The sequence below is a fragment of the Lepus europaeus genome, chromosome 13 (genome assembly GCF_033115175.1).
Source record: "Lepus europaeus isolate LE1 chromosome 13, mLepTim1.pri, whole genome shotgun sequence".
NCBI classification, from domain to species: Eukaryota; Metazoa; Chordata; class Mammalia; order Lagomorpha; family Leporidae; genus Lepus; species Lepus europaeus.
Window position 1 is genome coordinate 1,975,314 of NC_084839.1, and position 12,839 is coordinate 1,988,152.

General features: G+C 57.9%; 1 protein-coding gene across 1 annotated transcript in view; it reads right to left on the minus strand.

The window, feature by feature from the left end:
* Positions 1 to 267: 267 nt before the first annotated feature.
* The window catches only part of EIPR1 (EARP complex and GARP complex interacting protein 1), a 126,364-nt gene continuing 113,792 nt past the window's right edge, over positions 268 to 12,839 (minus strand). Inside the window, exons 6-9 of the mRNA XM_062208902.1 lie at positions 6,697 to 6,833; positions 4,162 to 4,329; positions 3,073 to 3,240; positions 268 to 1,214 (exon numbers count right to left, since the gene is read on the minus strand). Of these exons, the coding sequence (XP_062064886.1) occupies positions 1,040 to 1,214; positions 3,073 to 3,240; positions 4,162 to 4,329; positions 6,697 to 6,833 (648 nt within the window). The 3' untranslated portion in view covers positions 268 to 1,039. The remainder of the gene's footprint in view (positions 1,215 to 3,072; positions 3,241 to 4,161; positions 4,330 to 6,696; positions 6,834 to 12,839) is intronic.

Consider the following 12,839-nt stretch of genomic DNA (forward strand, 5'->3'; position numbering starts at 1 on the left):
CAGCCTGGCCAGGAGGGGAGGGTGAGCCAGAGATGCTTCACTCTCACTTCCCAGTGTGCACTGCCCAGGCCCAGGCCCGGTGGAGAAAGTGGGGTCCGGTGATCTCCCTGCCGCATTCAATCAGATGGGGCTGAGACGCTGCCTGTCACGGGCGACCCTCACCCTGCTCAGCACCGCTCTGGTGGTGCAGACAGAGCAGCCAGGAGGCCCAGTAAGGCTGACGGGCAGCACACTTCTCTGGGCCTCACGGCGTCGTAACAAATCCAAGTGTGAGACTACAAGATGTTCACAAGAAGACACAGAGCAGACTTTAGATAGGACACAAATGCCTGAAGCCGGATGGGGAAAACCGCATAGCCCCACTACATCCCAGTTCCAATCTCTGGCTCTGCCACAGAAGCCACTCAGAGGACGAGGAGGGGCCGGAAGCTGGGGAAAGGGCTTTGCTCACAGAGCAGACTGCCGGGTTATAAGAAAAGTACAGAGAGCTCCCAGGCAGAGGGAGTCAGACACAGAATCACTGAATCCCAGAGGGTGTGGGGGGGGGGGGCCCTGGTGCCTGGGGTACCCACACCCTTAGCCATTAGGCGGCAGAGCCCTGGAGCTCCGTGCCGGGGCGGTGCTGTGCCGGGCACCTTGTCCACCTGCGTCTTTTCAGGACAGACACATCAAAGCTCCTGGTGGTGTGGCATCTGAGGGTGCCAGGGCCTGCAGCATGGCCTCACTGGCTTTATTCCCTTTTTAATCTCAAGACAAGGATGCATTCATGTTACGGGGACAGGATTTTCTTTGTAAAAGAGAAACTCCCTACACCCTTTGAACAGAACACCGGAGTCGAGTGGTGGCCAGGCGGCAACAAGGGGCCGTGCGGGCGTCAGCTGAGCTGTGGCGGAGGCTCCACAGCGCCTTCTATGGCCCAGACGAGAGGGAGGAGGTGCTGGCTGTCCAGATCGGGGTTTGTCTGGAAAACAGACAGCCTCCAGGGAGCAGCACACCAGCAAGGGCGGCCAGGAGGCCGGCCGAGGGCTGCTGCCAGCAGCTAGAGCAGTATGTGGTACTTCAGAGCCCTGGGGACCCTGTTGATGACCAGCCTCCCATCGTAGCTCAGGGAGGCGAACAGCCACGGGTCGGCCGAGGACCAGTCCACAGCGTACACGCTGTCTTCGTGCTCCTCGTAGGTGGCGATGACGTTGTCCTGCAGGGGCTCCTTGCTCCTGCAAACCGACACACACAGACGTGAGCGGGTGAGAGCAGCACCCGTGCCCTGGGCCTGGGTGCTGCCCCCTGCATGATGGGAAGCACCCCGCAGCCTGCACTGAGGCAGGTGGCACGGTCCCTGCAGTCACACAGGCCCTAACTACCGAGGGGAGGAGTGGACCCCCAAACCCCGTGGTTTACAGAAGTTGGTGTCCCCGTCTGGGAGCGTCCTGGCTTCCTGGGTCCTTGGACCTGCAGGGGCCTGGGTGATGTTCTGCAGTACCGGGGGCATCCCGGGCTCAGGATCAGTCCTGTGACCGAGGGAAGCACGGTGGGGAAGGCACCATCACCGGAGCAGAGAGCACGGCAGCAGCAGCTGGCCCCGCCCCTGCAGAATCCGAGGGGCCTGGCTGGGAAGTGGGCGTGGGCCTCAGGGACCCTGGCGCTGAGAGGCAGAGGCCCCTCTGCCCAGCAGGGAGCAGGACCCAGCCTGTGTGGTCCTGGTGCCGGGCTTCCTGCCTGCCCTCCCTGAGCTGAGCCACAGCCTCCTCTAGGAGCCGGGACCACACAACCCACACACGAGAAGGGAGCATTTCCCAGCAAGCAGCGCACAAGCCAAGGACATGGCCTTGGGCCTGTGCTAGCGAGGAAGCCTTGGGCCTGCCTGCGTGCCGAGGGCTGGCACCCAAAGCCGCCCAGCCCTAGGCACGCAGGCTTCTTTTTCTTCCCAGCTCTCAGAGCACCCCATGCACCCCCACACCGCCCAGTGCCCCCGCAGCCTCCTCTGCCAGAGCTGCACTCCTCAAGAGCCCACTTTGTCCGTGCCTCGCCCGGCTCCCCAGGGCGGGGACCTGCCAGTGCTCAATGACCAGCTGATGCTCTGTGTCTCCCTGGACTTAACAGGACATCAGGACTGCAGCAGGCCCACGGAGAGCATCCGCTGGCCCCAGATGCGGCCATGGCTCCCTTCTCCAACGCGGGCCAGGCAGAGGGAGCCCTCGGTCATCACGCAGGCCCAGCCTGGATGGCCGGCTCCCCCTGACGCAGCGGCAGGGAACCCCACGGCACGTGTGCTCAGTGTACGCTCTGGCTGGCCTCGTTTCTGAGTCTTTGTACATGGCCGTGGGGAAGGCCCTCCCGTGTGGAATTCAGACACGGGAACCCCGGGAAGGAGCTCACAGCAGAACCACAGACCTGCCTATGGTTTAGGGTTCAACCCGTTCCCCTGCCCTGGGCTTCACTGCAGTCTCCTCCCTCTCAGTCACCAAGAGCCAGCAGCTGCCACCGGCGAACACCAGAGAAACGCGGGGCCTCCCCTGCAAACGTCTCCCCGTGGGCCCTGCCTTTGCTCCCCGTGCTGCCTCCTGACGCAGAGTCCTGACGAGAGCCCCGCCCCAAGCTATCTCCCCCTCACAGATGTGTCAAGGATCAGCAGCAGAGCGTGCAGAATGTGCCACGTGTTCCGGGACGAAGCAGGGCTGAGTTGGGACCGAGGGGCTGGCCTGCACCTGCCCAGCAGCTGAGGGCCACAAGCAAAGGTCAACAGCTTTGGCACACACCCCCAAATCCAGGACAGCGAGGGTGTGTATTGCTGTGTGTCCTGCCTCGGGGGGAGGGCTTCTATCAGGTGGGCAAAGGTCAGTCTCAGCCTTGCCAAGGTGGCCATCTCTAGGAACACACAGGGCATGCAGGAAGAATACGCAAAGACATCTACAGAGGCCTAGGTTCTAAAGCCACACCAGAAGACCTCACCAGACCCACCCACGGCGCCGACCTGAACCACACACCTGGATGCACGTCTACCTGCATCATCTACCCGGATCTGCAGGGAGAGCCCCAGCCAGCAGGGGGCGTGTGCGGCCCGAGCGTCCTTACTTCTCTTCCAGGTGGTGGTCCTCCTGGTCACTGGTGTCATCGTCATCCACCAGGTGGCCGAAGGGCTCCGAGGAGATGGACACCATGTTGGACAGGATGACTCTGCTGTCGCTGCTGCCGCTGAGGACCAGCTGGTCATGGGAGTGGTTGTAGCGGACGTTCCACACCCTACGGAGGGAGAGGGTGGCGGGGCCTGAACCCTGAGTCCCCGAGGCCCTCGCTGGACTGGGAATGGGGCCCCGGAGGGTCTGCAGCAGGGGACTGGCCCTACTTGGTCTCAGCGGGTGGTGATGAGGACCACTACCATCAGCCTGACCCTGCAGAGGGAAGGGGCAGCTTCCCGAGCTCTGGACACTTCCGAGACCAGAGCCGTCTGAAGCAGCATGGGGGTCAGTGATAACCTGGGACACCAGACAGGCCCCGACTTGTCCCACGCCAAATACTGCACGGGGTGGCGGGGGTGTCCAGGGCCAGGGCCAGGAAGGGCGCAGCAAGCTGCAGCGACCCACTGATCTGCCAGAATGGACTGCAGCACCCCTGTGAAGTGCTCCCTCACCTAGGAGAGGACTCCTTCAGCTCTGACCTCTGCACACCTCTGGGAGCACAACGCCCACACACACTTTGGATTCGCACTCCGCATATGGTACATTTCTTGGCAAAAAGTCCCCAGTGGCTAGGAAGCAGTCAAACGAGATCTCGGGGGAACGAGGGATCCTGGGCTCCCCACTCCTCCTGACAGCGACAGACCCCTACTGCATGGATGTCTCCTGAGTGATTTCACCAGTCACCTGCTGGCAGACATCTGGGTGGGCCCCAGTTCCTATGCACCGCAAACGGCGTGGTGTGGGCATTGGCCCATGTTTGCATGGCTGAACCAGCACTGTCTCAGTAGCAAATGGAATCTCATGTTTTTCTTCTCTTCCTACGTTTATAAATCACAAACATTCAGCTTTGGAGTTAGCGTTTCTTTAGGAAAAACAGAACTGGGCTGACTGACTCACAGAAGCACAAATCAAGCAGGCCGGTGCCTTTCCCAGTGAAGAGTCACCCAGATAAAGGGCAGGGCCCCTGCCCCAGGCGCCACCCTACCAGTGGGAGTGCTCCTCCAGTGTCTTCACGGGCTCCGTGACGTTCCGGGTGTCCCAGAACTTGACCTTGCAGTCGTCTCCACAGCTCGCCAAGTAGTACTGCTTGTTGGGGTTGAAGTCCAGGTCGCGCACCAGCTGTCCGTGGGCATTCTCTATGCAGTATATCTGGCTGTGGGAGGGGAGCAGAGCAGCACACAGAGGGCTCAGGGGACCAGAGGAAGCTGCCGGGCTCTGCAGGCAGCACCAGCTTCCCAGAACCCAGGCCTGGGTGTCCCGAGGGCAGCAAGCCAGAGGGACAGCAACCACCTAGGAGAAGCTCAGATGGCCTTTGGGACCGAGAGCTGGCACGTTCTGGACAGACACAGCGAGAAAGAAAAAGACAAGACAGAAGACGAGGGTGGCACAACTTGTGTTGCCGGTATGGAGAGACAGAGAGAGAGCACAATTTGGAAGAGCTATGAAAAAAGATGAAGGATGCAGTGTCTGCTGTGGCTGGGCCTGGCTTCCAGTTGGTCGCACCCCCAGGGACACCCACACTGACGGCCCTGTGCAGCCCACTCATGCTGAAGACAGGAGATGCAAGACGAGTGTTTGAAGCGAGACATGATCTGTCGATGGAGAATGTGCTCCTGCACACTCACGCCTATGTGCACACGTGCTGTCCACACACATACTCACAGATTCATGCACACATGCTCACACACAGGCACACAGTTGTGCATACATGCACGCATGTTCACACAGGTACACACTCATGCATATGTGGCTCACATGCTCACACAGGCACGCACTCATCCATGGGTGCACAAGGCTCACATGGGTACATGCTCACACACACATGTAAAAGGACATGTGTGCATATGTAACTTAAGCCAAGATCCCCAGAGCTCTTGACTGCTCCTTATAGGACTGCAGTCAGGTTCTGCTCACAATGGTCCCTCTGATGCCATGAGCTCCCAACAGAGGGCAGAGCCAGTCAGGGCGCACAGTGGGGTTAGAAACACAGGGCCTGCATGTGGTCAGCACTGGGGCCCATGGCCTGCTGCTGCCCTGCTGTCCTACCCGCCTCCTCTCGCAGTGGGACTGCGACCTCTCCTGGGGTCACTGAACGCCCTTGCCTGTCACAGCTTCAGTGGGAACAGTGGACAAGCGGGGACACCTGTGCCCTGTGACTGCCTCCACCTACCCTGCTCTCCAAGAAGACCAAGGCAGTCCCTTTCTTTTTCCTTCATGGTGAACTTTTCAGCCTAAATCTGGACTAGGTTTCCATATCCTGCAATTGTTCATTATCCTAATACCCTTATTCTGAAATAAGATGCCCCAACTTTCACTGTTCAGTAAAACAGGCAAATGTACAAAGCAGAAAATGTGGCCAATTCCTAGAGAACTGGTGGACAGTCACACACACACTCCTACCAATGACAGGCTCACGGGAGGCTCCAGCGGGAGTGGTTTTAACACGAAAGCTATGACATCCTAGAAGAAGCACTCATGCCATCCTGGCTGAACCAGGACCACAGCTTTTTGAGGACAGGGAAGTGAGGGTCCCCAGGCAGAAGCCACACCTCTGCTCTGTGGCAGACCCACCGCCTGTGCGAGCCCGTCATCGTCACAACACCAGCAATACAACGCGGATGCAGGACACTGACAACCAAGGCCAGGTCTCGTTTATTTTGGTCCACAATGTTGCCCTTTAGCTTCCTGTCCACAGATACTGAAATGCCTCACATCGTTCAAGAAACAATGAGAACGGGAAAAGCGGACGGTAGGACCCAGGGATTCATCTGGTCTACGTCTGAGGCTGCAGCTCCCGCTGTGTGCAGACATACTCACGCTGAGGAAGGGCGGGCACAGATCAGCCCCGGGATTTTCAGAGGGGCCTCCGAGCTGAATTTAAAGCCATGCCCCCACCCTGGGAGCGACACGAGTTATTATGAGACATCCGTCTTTTCCGCTCGGTGATAAATTAGGGTGTGCTGAGGGGATAAACTGTATCTTAAAAAAGCTGTGCAGGCTCCCGTCGCCATGGTAACAGACTTGCCCGCCATCACTCCTTTGCCTATCAAAACCACTGGTGGAACAGAAAAATCACTCTTATTTGTTCCATTAGAACTGCTGGTTACCGCATATAATTACTTAGATGACAAAATACCATTACCCAACAGGTGCGCCCCTCGAGGGCACAGACGTGGTCAGAGACGACTGCACGAGAGCCCTAACCCGGGGCTGCACCTGTCGCCCTGCAGGGGCTCATGGTAGAGACGGGGCATCCATGTTGCTAGCAATCTGAGTTTTCATTGTCCACGCCACTTAGGCAGGGACGGCGCCATGGAAGCTGGAGGCTCCACAGCAACCATGTGCTAGCTTAGCACAGGAAGAGGCTGACGCAGGATTCTCTACAGAAACCAAGTGAGGACAAGCCGTGTGGCCCACACGCACCTGCGGGAAACCACCAGTGTTGTGGTCGTGTGAGGTGATGGGGGAGAGGAAGGGAAGGGAGTGGAGCAGGAGAGGGAAGCATGGGGGCGTCACTGACCTCATGCTCCGTGTGTCCCAGCCGCGGACGGTGGTGTCGCTGGCCGTGGCCACCTGGGTGCAGTTGTGGTGTGGGCTCCACCGCCCCGAGGTGAACCTCAGTTGTCCCTTCCCTTCCAGGGACGCCGAGCTCGCCAGCTGGCAACGCCATGATGTTGTGCAGAGGGGGAGGGAAAGAGAGTCAGGTGAACACGGTTCAGAGGGTCCAAGCTCGGGTCCTAGACTCACAGGAGCTCACGGAGAATGATTACTGAGAAGGCTGAGGGGGTTCTGTCTTTGTTTTGTTCCCTTAAAAGGCAAGAACGTTTGAAGAGTATTTGGGAAAAGCCATAAAACTGAGCATGGCGAAAGGCCAAAGCGTATTAATAGACAGAGGGCCTGTGAGCAGCCGTGTGATGAGGGAAGCAGGGCTGCGCCCGGCACAGCGACGCAACGCGCAGGTGCGCGGCCAGCTCCGCAGGAATGCAGGGCCGGGATGCACTGTTGTCCAAGTGCATCTTCCTGCATCACCCCAGGGGACGCGGCCCAGGAGCTGGTGACTGAAACCCCCAGGAAGCGCGGGGGGGGGCTGAAGCCTCCAGGCCAGAGAGCTCCCCTTCAACCTCATTTCTCCGCCCACAAAGGCTCTCACACAGGCTGCTAGGCTCTCTCCATCTTTGGTCTGAGTATCCGTTCACACAGGGACTTCAAAACGCAGGGGGCACAGGTCTGCCTCAGTGCCCCTCACTGCCCTCCCTCCCATCCCCTGCTGTACACAAGCCCATGGTCTCTTAATCACTTTAGGAGCCCTCCAACGGGCCATGTGGCCAGCTGCCCAGTGGGTTGGAGGCAGAGGGCAGGGCTGAGCGGATGCTGCTGAGGCCGTGTCCGGTGCGGTGGTCTCACTTCTCACGAGGGGCGCCGGGGGCTGCTGTGCAGCAGGGGCAGTGCATGAGTCCAACCTGACGGGAACATGGCCTGGACGCCCCCACAGCACCAGCAGCCGGCGTCCACAGCCTCCCTGGTCTGGAGCCCTCAGGCTGCCTTCCGCTCGCAGGAGGCCTTCACACCTCAAGGCTGTCACCCGAGCTTCAGTCACAGCCCCAGCATCCCCCAGTGTCCTGAAGCACACGGGAGCACCTGAAGAGCACACCCGGGGCAGCCCAGGCAGGAGGTGGAGAGCAGCAGCCCCTCAGTGGGGCTGCACGCTCAGCTCGGCTGGGCCCAGAAGGACCATGTCCTCATTTCAAAGCCTGCCAGGATGCTCGGACCCTTTGAGGCACTGGGAGCCACCCACCCAGCAGGGTTTGTGGTGAGAAGAGGCTGGGACCAGGGAGACCCCCAAGCAGGACAGAGACCCCAGGGCTGGAAGGAGCACACACTTGCCAAAGGCCTAGGGGTCAGATGTGCCCACAAACCCCAGAGTTTAGGAAAATAACTCTGCTGGACAGACAGGCATCTCTGGGCTGTGAGGACCAGGCTCCTCCTCCAGGGACAGCCCAGCCCAACTCCGCAAATTTCTGGGCAAAACATCCCACTGCTTCCTTGGGACACTGGCCTGGTTAAGGCCTGGCAGCAGCGACGTGGTCAACAGTGGCCCGGCTCTGTGAATCCCGAGTTCTCGGCCCAGCCAGCAGCCCCAAGGGCTCGCCCGTTCTCTCAGAGCTCTGGGTCCCAGAAAGCTTCCCAAAGCTTCCCTCGCCCACTAAGCAGATTACCTGGACGAGGGGTCCCGCGCCTGAGCAGCCAGCACCCTCACATCACGCCCAAGCATGACACATCGCTCCTGTCACCACAAACAGCAATGGCGCCATTTCTGATCAATGCCCCCAATGCCCACTGCTCCCTACCACATGGGGGAACTGAGGCAGACAGAGCAGTGCCCAGAGAGGGAGAGTCAGCCCAGGAAGATGCCCCCAGAACACAAAGCAAGGGAAGGGCCGAGGACTCGGGGGTTCTGATGGGGACCTGCTCGTGTTGGAGAACAGAGCAGCCCAGGGCAGCCATCGCTGGGACCAGCCTAGGGGATGGAATAGTGAATGAAAACCTGGGGGAGTGTGGCCAGGGCCGAGCCCAGGCACACAGGCTCGTGTGCAGACAGAGGTGGGCTGGAAAGCCAGGTGCGTCAGCCATCGTGTGTGCAGAGGGGGTCCGGCACGTCTCAGAGCACACAGCAGGCACAGGGCCAAGCTCTGCAGGCGGCCAGGAGTCAGGAGAGAGGGCCTAGAACATGGCAGGCAGCCTTGGCGGACCAGGGCCTGTAGGCTCTCCCCAGCTGCCAGCAGCTCCCACAGCAGCTCAGAGCCCAGACTCGAGCCAAAGAGAAAGCAAACCCGAGAAGCCTGGGAGTCTTGGGACTGGCAGGGTCAGTGGTGGCCAATGTTCCAGGACACCTCCTACCACTCCACCATACATACACCTGCTCTGCTGCTCTGCTTCTCACCCTGGCCTGGCTTACTCATATCCAAGAGCAGATCCAGGCACCCTCTGGACTTCCCAGAGAAGGACGTGATCCCACTGCATGGGTCAGGGCAACTGAGGATGGCCCGGGACTTGACTCTGCTGCTAAAAGAGGGCGTGTCCTGCCACCAGCAGCCAGGCATCCGCCACTCCCTCTTCACTGCGTCAGCCTGGACAGCCATGGCCTCTGTAGCACAGGAGTCAGGTTGGCACAGGCTGCAAACACCTCCGGCTGGCACGTGGCAGGTGGGAGACACAGCCTGGGGCTTGGAAGAGATTCAGAGCACACGGGGTGCAGGGTGCAGTCAGCTCAAGGGGGCCTGAGGAGGGCGCCACCACCTCAAGCCATGGTGGGGGCAGAAAATGGTGGCGGGAAACAGGATGTGGCACTGAGGCTGAGTCAGTTGGGGAGGAGGTCAACAGCTACCCAAGAACGAGAACCAGCAGGAACGGCAGGCCAAGAACAGAAAAGGGGGCTGGCGCTGCTTTGAGTTCCAGTTGTTCCATTTCCTATTCAGCTCCCTGCTAGCAAAGCAGAAGATGTAACACGTGCTTGGGCCCCTGCCACCCATGTGGGAAAACCGGATGGAGTTCTAGGCCCTGGACATTGTGGCTATTTGTAGAGTGACCCAGTAGATGGAAAACCTGTGTGTGTGTGTGTGTGTGTTTCCCTCTAAATAAAAAATAAATCTTTTTTAAAAAAGGTCTAAAATACATCATTAAAAGAGTTATTAAAGATAGAGTGTGAGCTAATATTTTCCTTAATTTTTACAACGTGTATTTAGGTTCAATGTTTTAACCTCCTTTACATTAAAAAAAGTCAAACAAAACATTTAAAACATTTATAGAGGCCAGCGCCTTGGCTCACTTGGCTAATCCTCCGCCTACAGCGCCGGCACCCCGGGTTCTAGTCCCACTTGGGGTGACGGGTACTAGTCCCAGTTGCTCCTCTTCCAGTCCAGCTCTCTGCTGTAGCCCAGGAGGGCAGTGGAGGATGGCCCAAGTGCTTGGGTCCCTGTACCTGCATGGGAGACCAGGAAGAAGCAACTGGCTCCTGGCTTCGGATTGGCGCAGCGCTGGCCATAGTGGCCATTAGGGGAGTGAACCAACAGAAGGAAGGAAGACCTTTCTCTCTCTCTCTCTCTCTCACTGTCTATAACTCTCTCTCTGTCTCTCTCTCTCTCACTGTCAACTCTGCCTGGCCAAAAAAAAAAAAAAAGATAGATGCCACTGTAGCTTTCCGAAGACCTAAGTTATTCCATTAATGATTATCCATTGATGACAAGAAATATACTTAAAAAAATAAGCCCAATAAGCAGGAAAGATGAAAGGGCTGAATACACACTCTGATCACCGTTGTGTTCTAATTAATTTCCTATTGAATACATTGATTCATTATCAGAACTTCCAAAAAGATGAAAATAAGCTCTAATCTTTACAAGGCACTGTACGCTCAAAGGCATGAACCAGAAAACATAATGCTTTTATTTCTTTCACTTGAGAGACAGAGAGCTCCCATCCACTGGTTCACTCCCCAGACACCACAACAGCCAGCGCTGGGTCAGGCCAAAGCCCGGCCAAAACTGCAATCCAGGTCTCCCAGTGACCCCAAATTGGTGCCTCCCAGGGTCTGCACTGGGGGGAAGCTGGAGTCAGGAGCTGGAGCCGGCAGTCGAACCCGACTCTGATGTAGGACGGGGGTGTCAAACCACACCGCAGATGCTCACCCCAAGAAAAGCTCATTCTTGGGTTTGTGTGGGAATCACCATCACGTCCCTGCAAGAGAGGAGCCTCCACAGAACTGCTCGACCGCTCAGGCCCTCCACGCTTCTACATACTCTGGGGCACTGAGGCAGGGGCCACCCGCCACCAAAACCCACAGTGTGGCACCATCTAAACGGCAGCTCCTGGACAACTGCAGATGTTGGCCCTGGTGAGACCCACGAGGAGCCGCATCTGCCAAAGGCCACGTGGTGAGTAGGGAAGCAGCCCCAGGCCTCAGGTGCAGCCCCCAACACATCCAGGTGGGAACTCCAGCCCCAGGCACCCACACCACAGCCCCAGGCAGAGTTCAGCTGGGAACTCGCTGACTCCAAACTCTAGATTACTGACATAAAAACCATGAGACGAATGTGGACCATGAAGCCGGTCACCTGTGAAAAACAACAGAAACGAACACGGGACAGCGAGCAGGTGTCAGGGGAGACCATGGACTTAAGAGGTGGACCGTGAATGGCCTCGGCAGTGTGGGCACAGGCCTGCCCCTCCTTTATTCAGCAGGCAAGAAAGGCAGAACCCAGAGAGGGTGAGTGGTTCACTCTGGGTCACACAGCTGGCGAGGGGCAGAGCTGGCATCTGTCTCCTGATCGACTGCATTGATCATGCTAATGTGTGTACTTCCAAAGCAGGGGAAACTTCACGCCCCAGGTACAGAGGAGCCTGGAAGGTGAATTTTAATAAAAACCTGAAAGAGATTTCGCATCAGTTTTTGAGGGGCTGCTCAGGGCAGACAGCATGGCGCAAGCTGTAAGGTTAATCAATCACATTTTTTGGTTTCCTGGTGGCACAGAGACAGAACTCAGCAAGAACTCCGCGGGGTGTGCAGCACATGGTAATCTGTTTCTTGGCATTAAAGAGAAATATTCAGCGTATCCTGGTCCAAACGGGATGATTAAAGGCATCCCACAAGCCTTTGCAGACGAGACGTTACCAGGGCAGGACAAGAACAAAGACGGCACCTCCTAATGAACAAACAGCCACTCACGCGCGCACGTTTCAGAGGCGTCTCAGCACAAGACTGCCACAGACAAAAGCCTGCACTTCCTGCCGTCAGGAGCCACCGAGCCATAAGCAAAGCCAGACTGGGAGGAAACCGTGAGGGAGCACGGCCCAGTGCTCACGGCAGGCACTCAGGCTCACGCTGGCCTGCGTGGAGGCGGTGACAGGGACCAGTGGGAGCGCCAGCACTGCTCTGTTGCCGGCTTGGAAGGAGAGTGGACCCCTGAGGAAATGGCAGGACTAGGATGCTTGGAGCACAGGGTGCGTCCCAGCCTGTGGGCCCTGAGCTTCGCCACAGTCACGACGGCCACTCTGAGCCCCTGCCCCTCTTGGCATGTGGTCACGTCTGGGCCTAGACAGAGGCACTTCCAGGGAAGGATTTCCTTACAAAGAGAGATGCACAGAGGAACCACTTCTCCCCACTGAGGCGGTGGGACTTTGGATGTGACGGACAGAGCTGCTGCAGTCACCCTGTGGTCACGACAGCAGGATCGGGGATGGGCGGGCACAGCAGAGCAGAGACACAGCGGCCGGCGACTGGCAATGCCGGTGAGAAACAGGACTAGTCCACTCTGGAACTGTGTGTTTCCAAGTTTCTTGTTCCGTTGCAAAACAGAACTTCCTCGTGGTCTGAGCCCTTTCTTGAATCTGGCAGGAGACATGTCCTTACTGCCCACTGGAGACCTCTCCGAGGGCAGCTCCTCCTCCCAGCTCAGGCTGTGAATCCCAGCCCTAGCTTGCTTTCTTTTCTTTTTCATCTTATTTTTTTTAAGATTTATTTATTTGAAAGGCAGGGTGACAGAGAGAGGGAAAGGTATATATATAGAGATCTTCTATTTGCTGGTTCAGTCCCCAGATGCCCCCAACAGCTGTAAATGGGCCCAGCTGAAGCCAGGAGCCTGGAACTCCATCTGAACTCCCCAACTC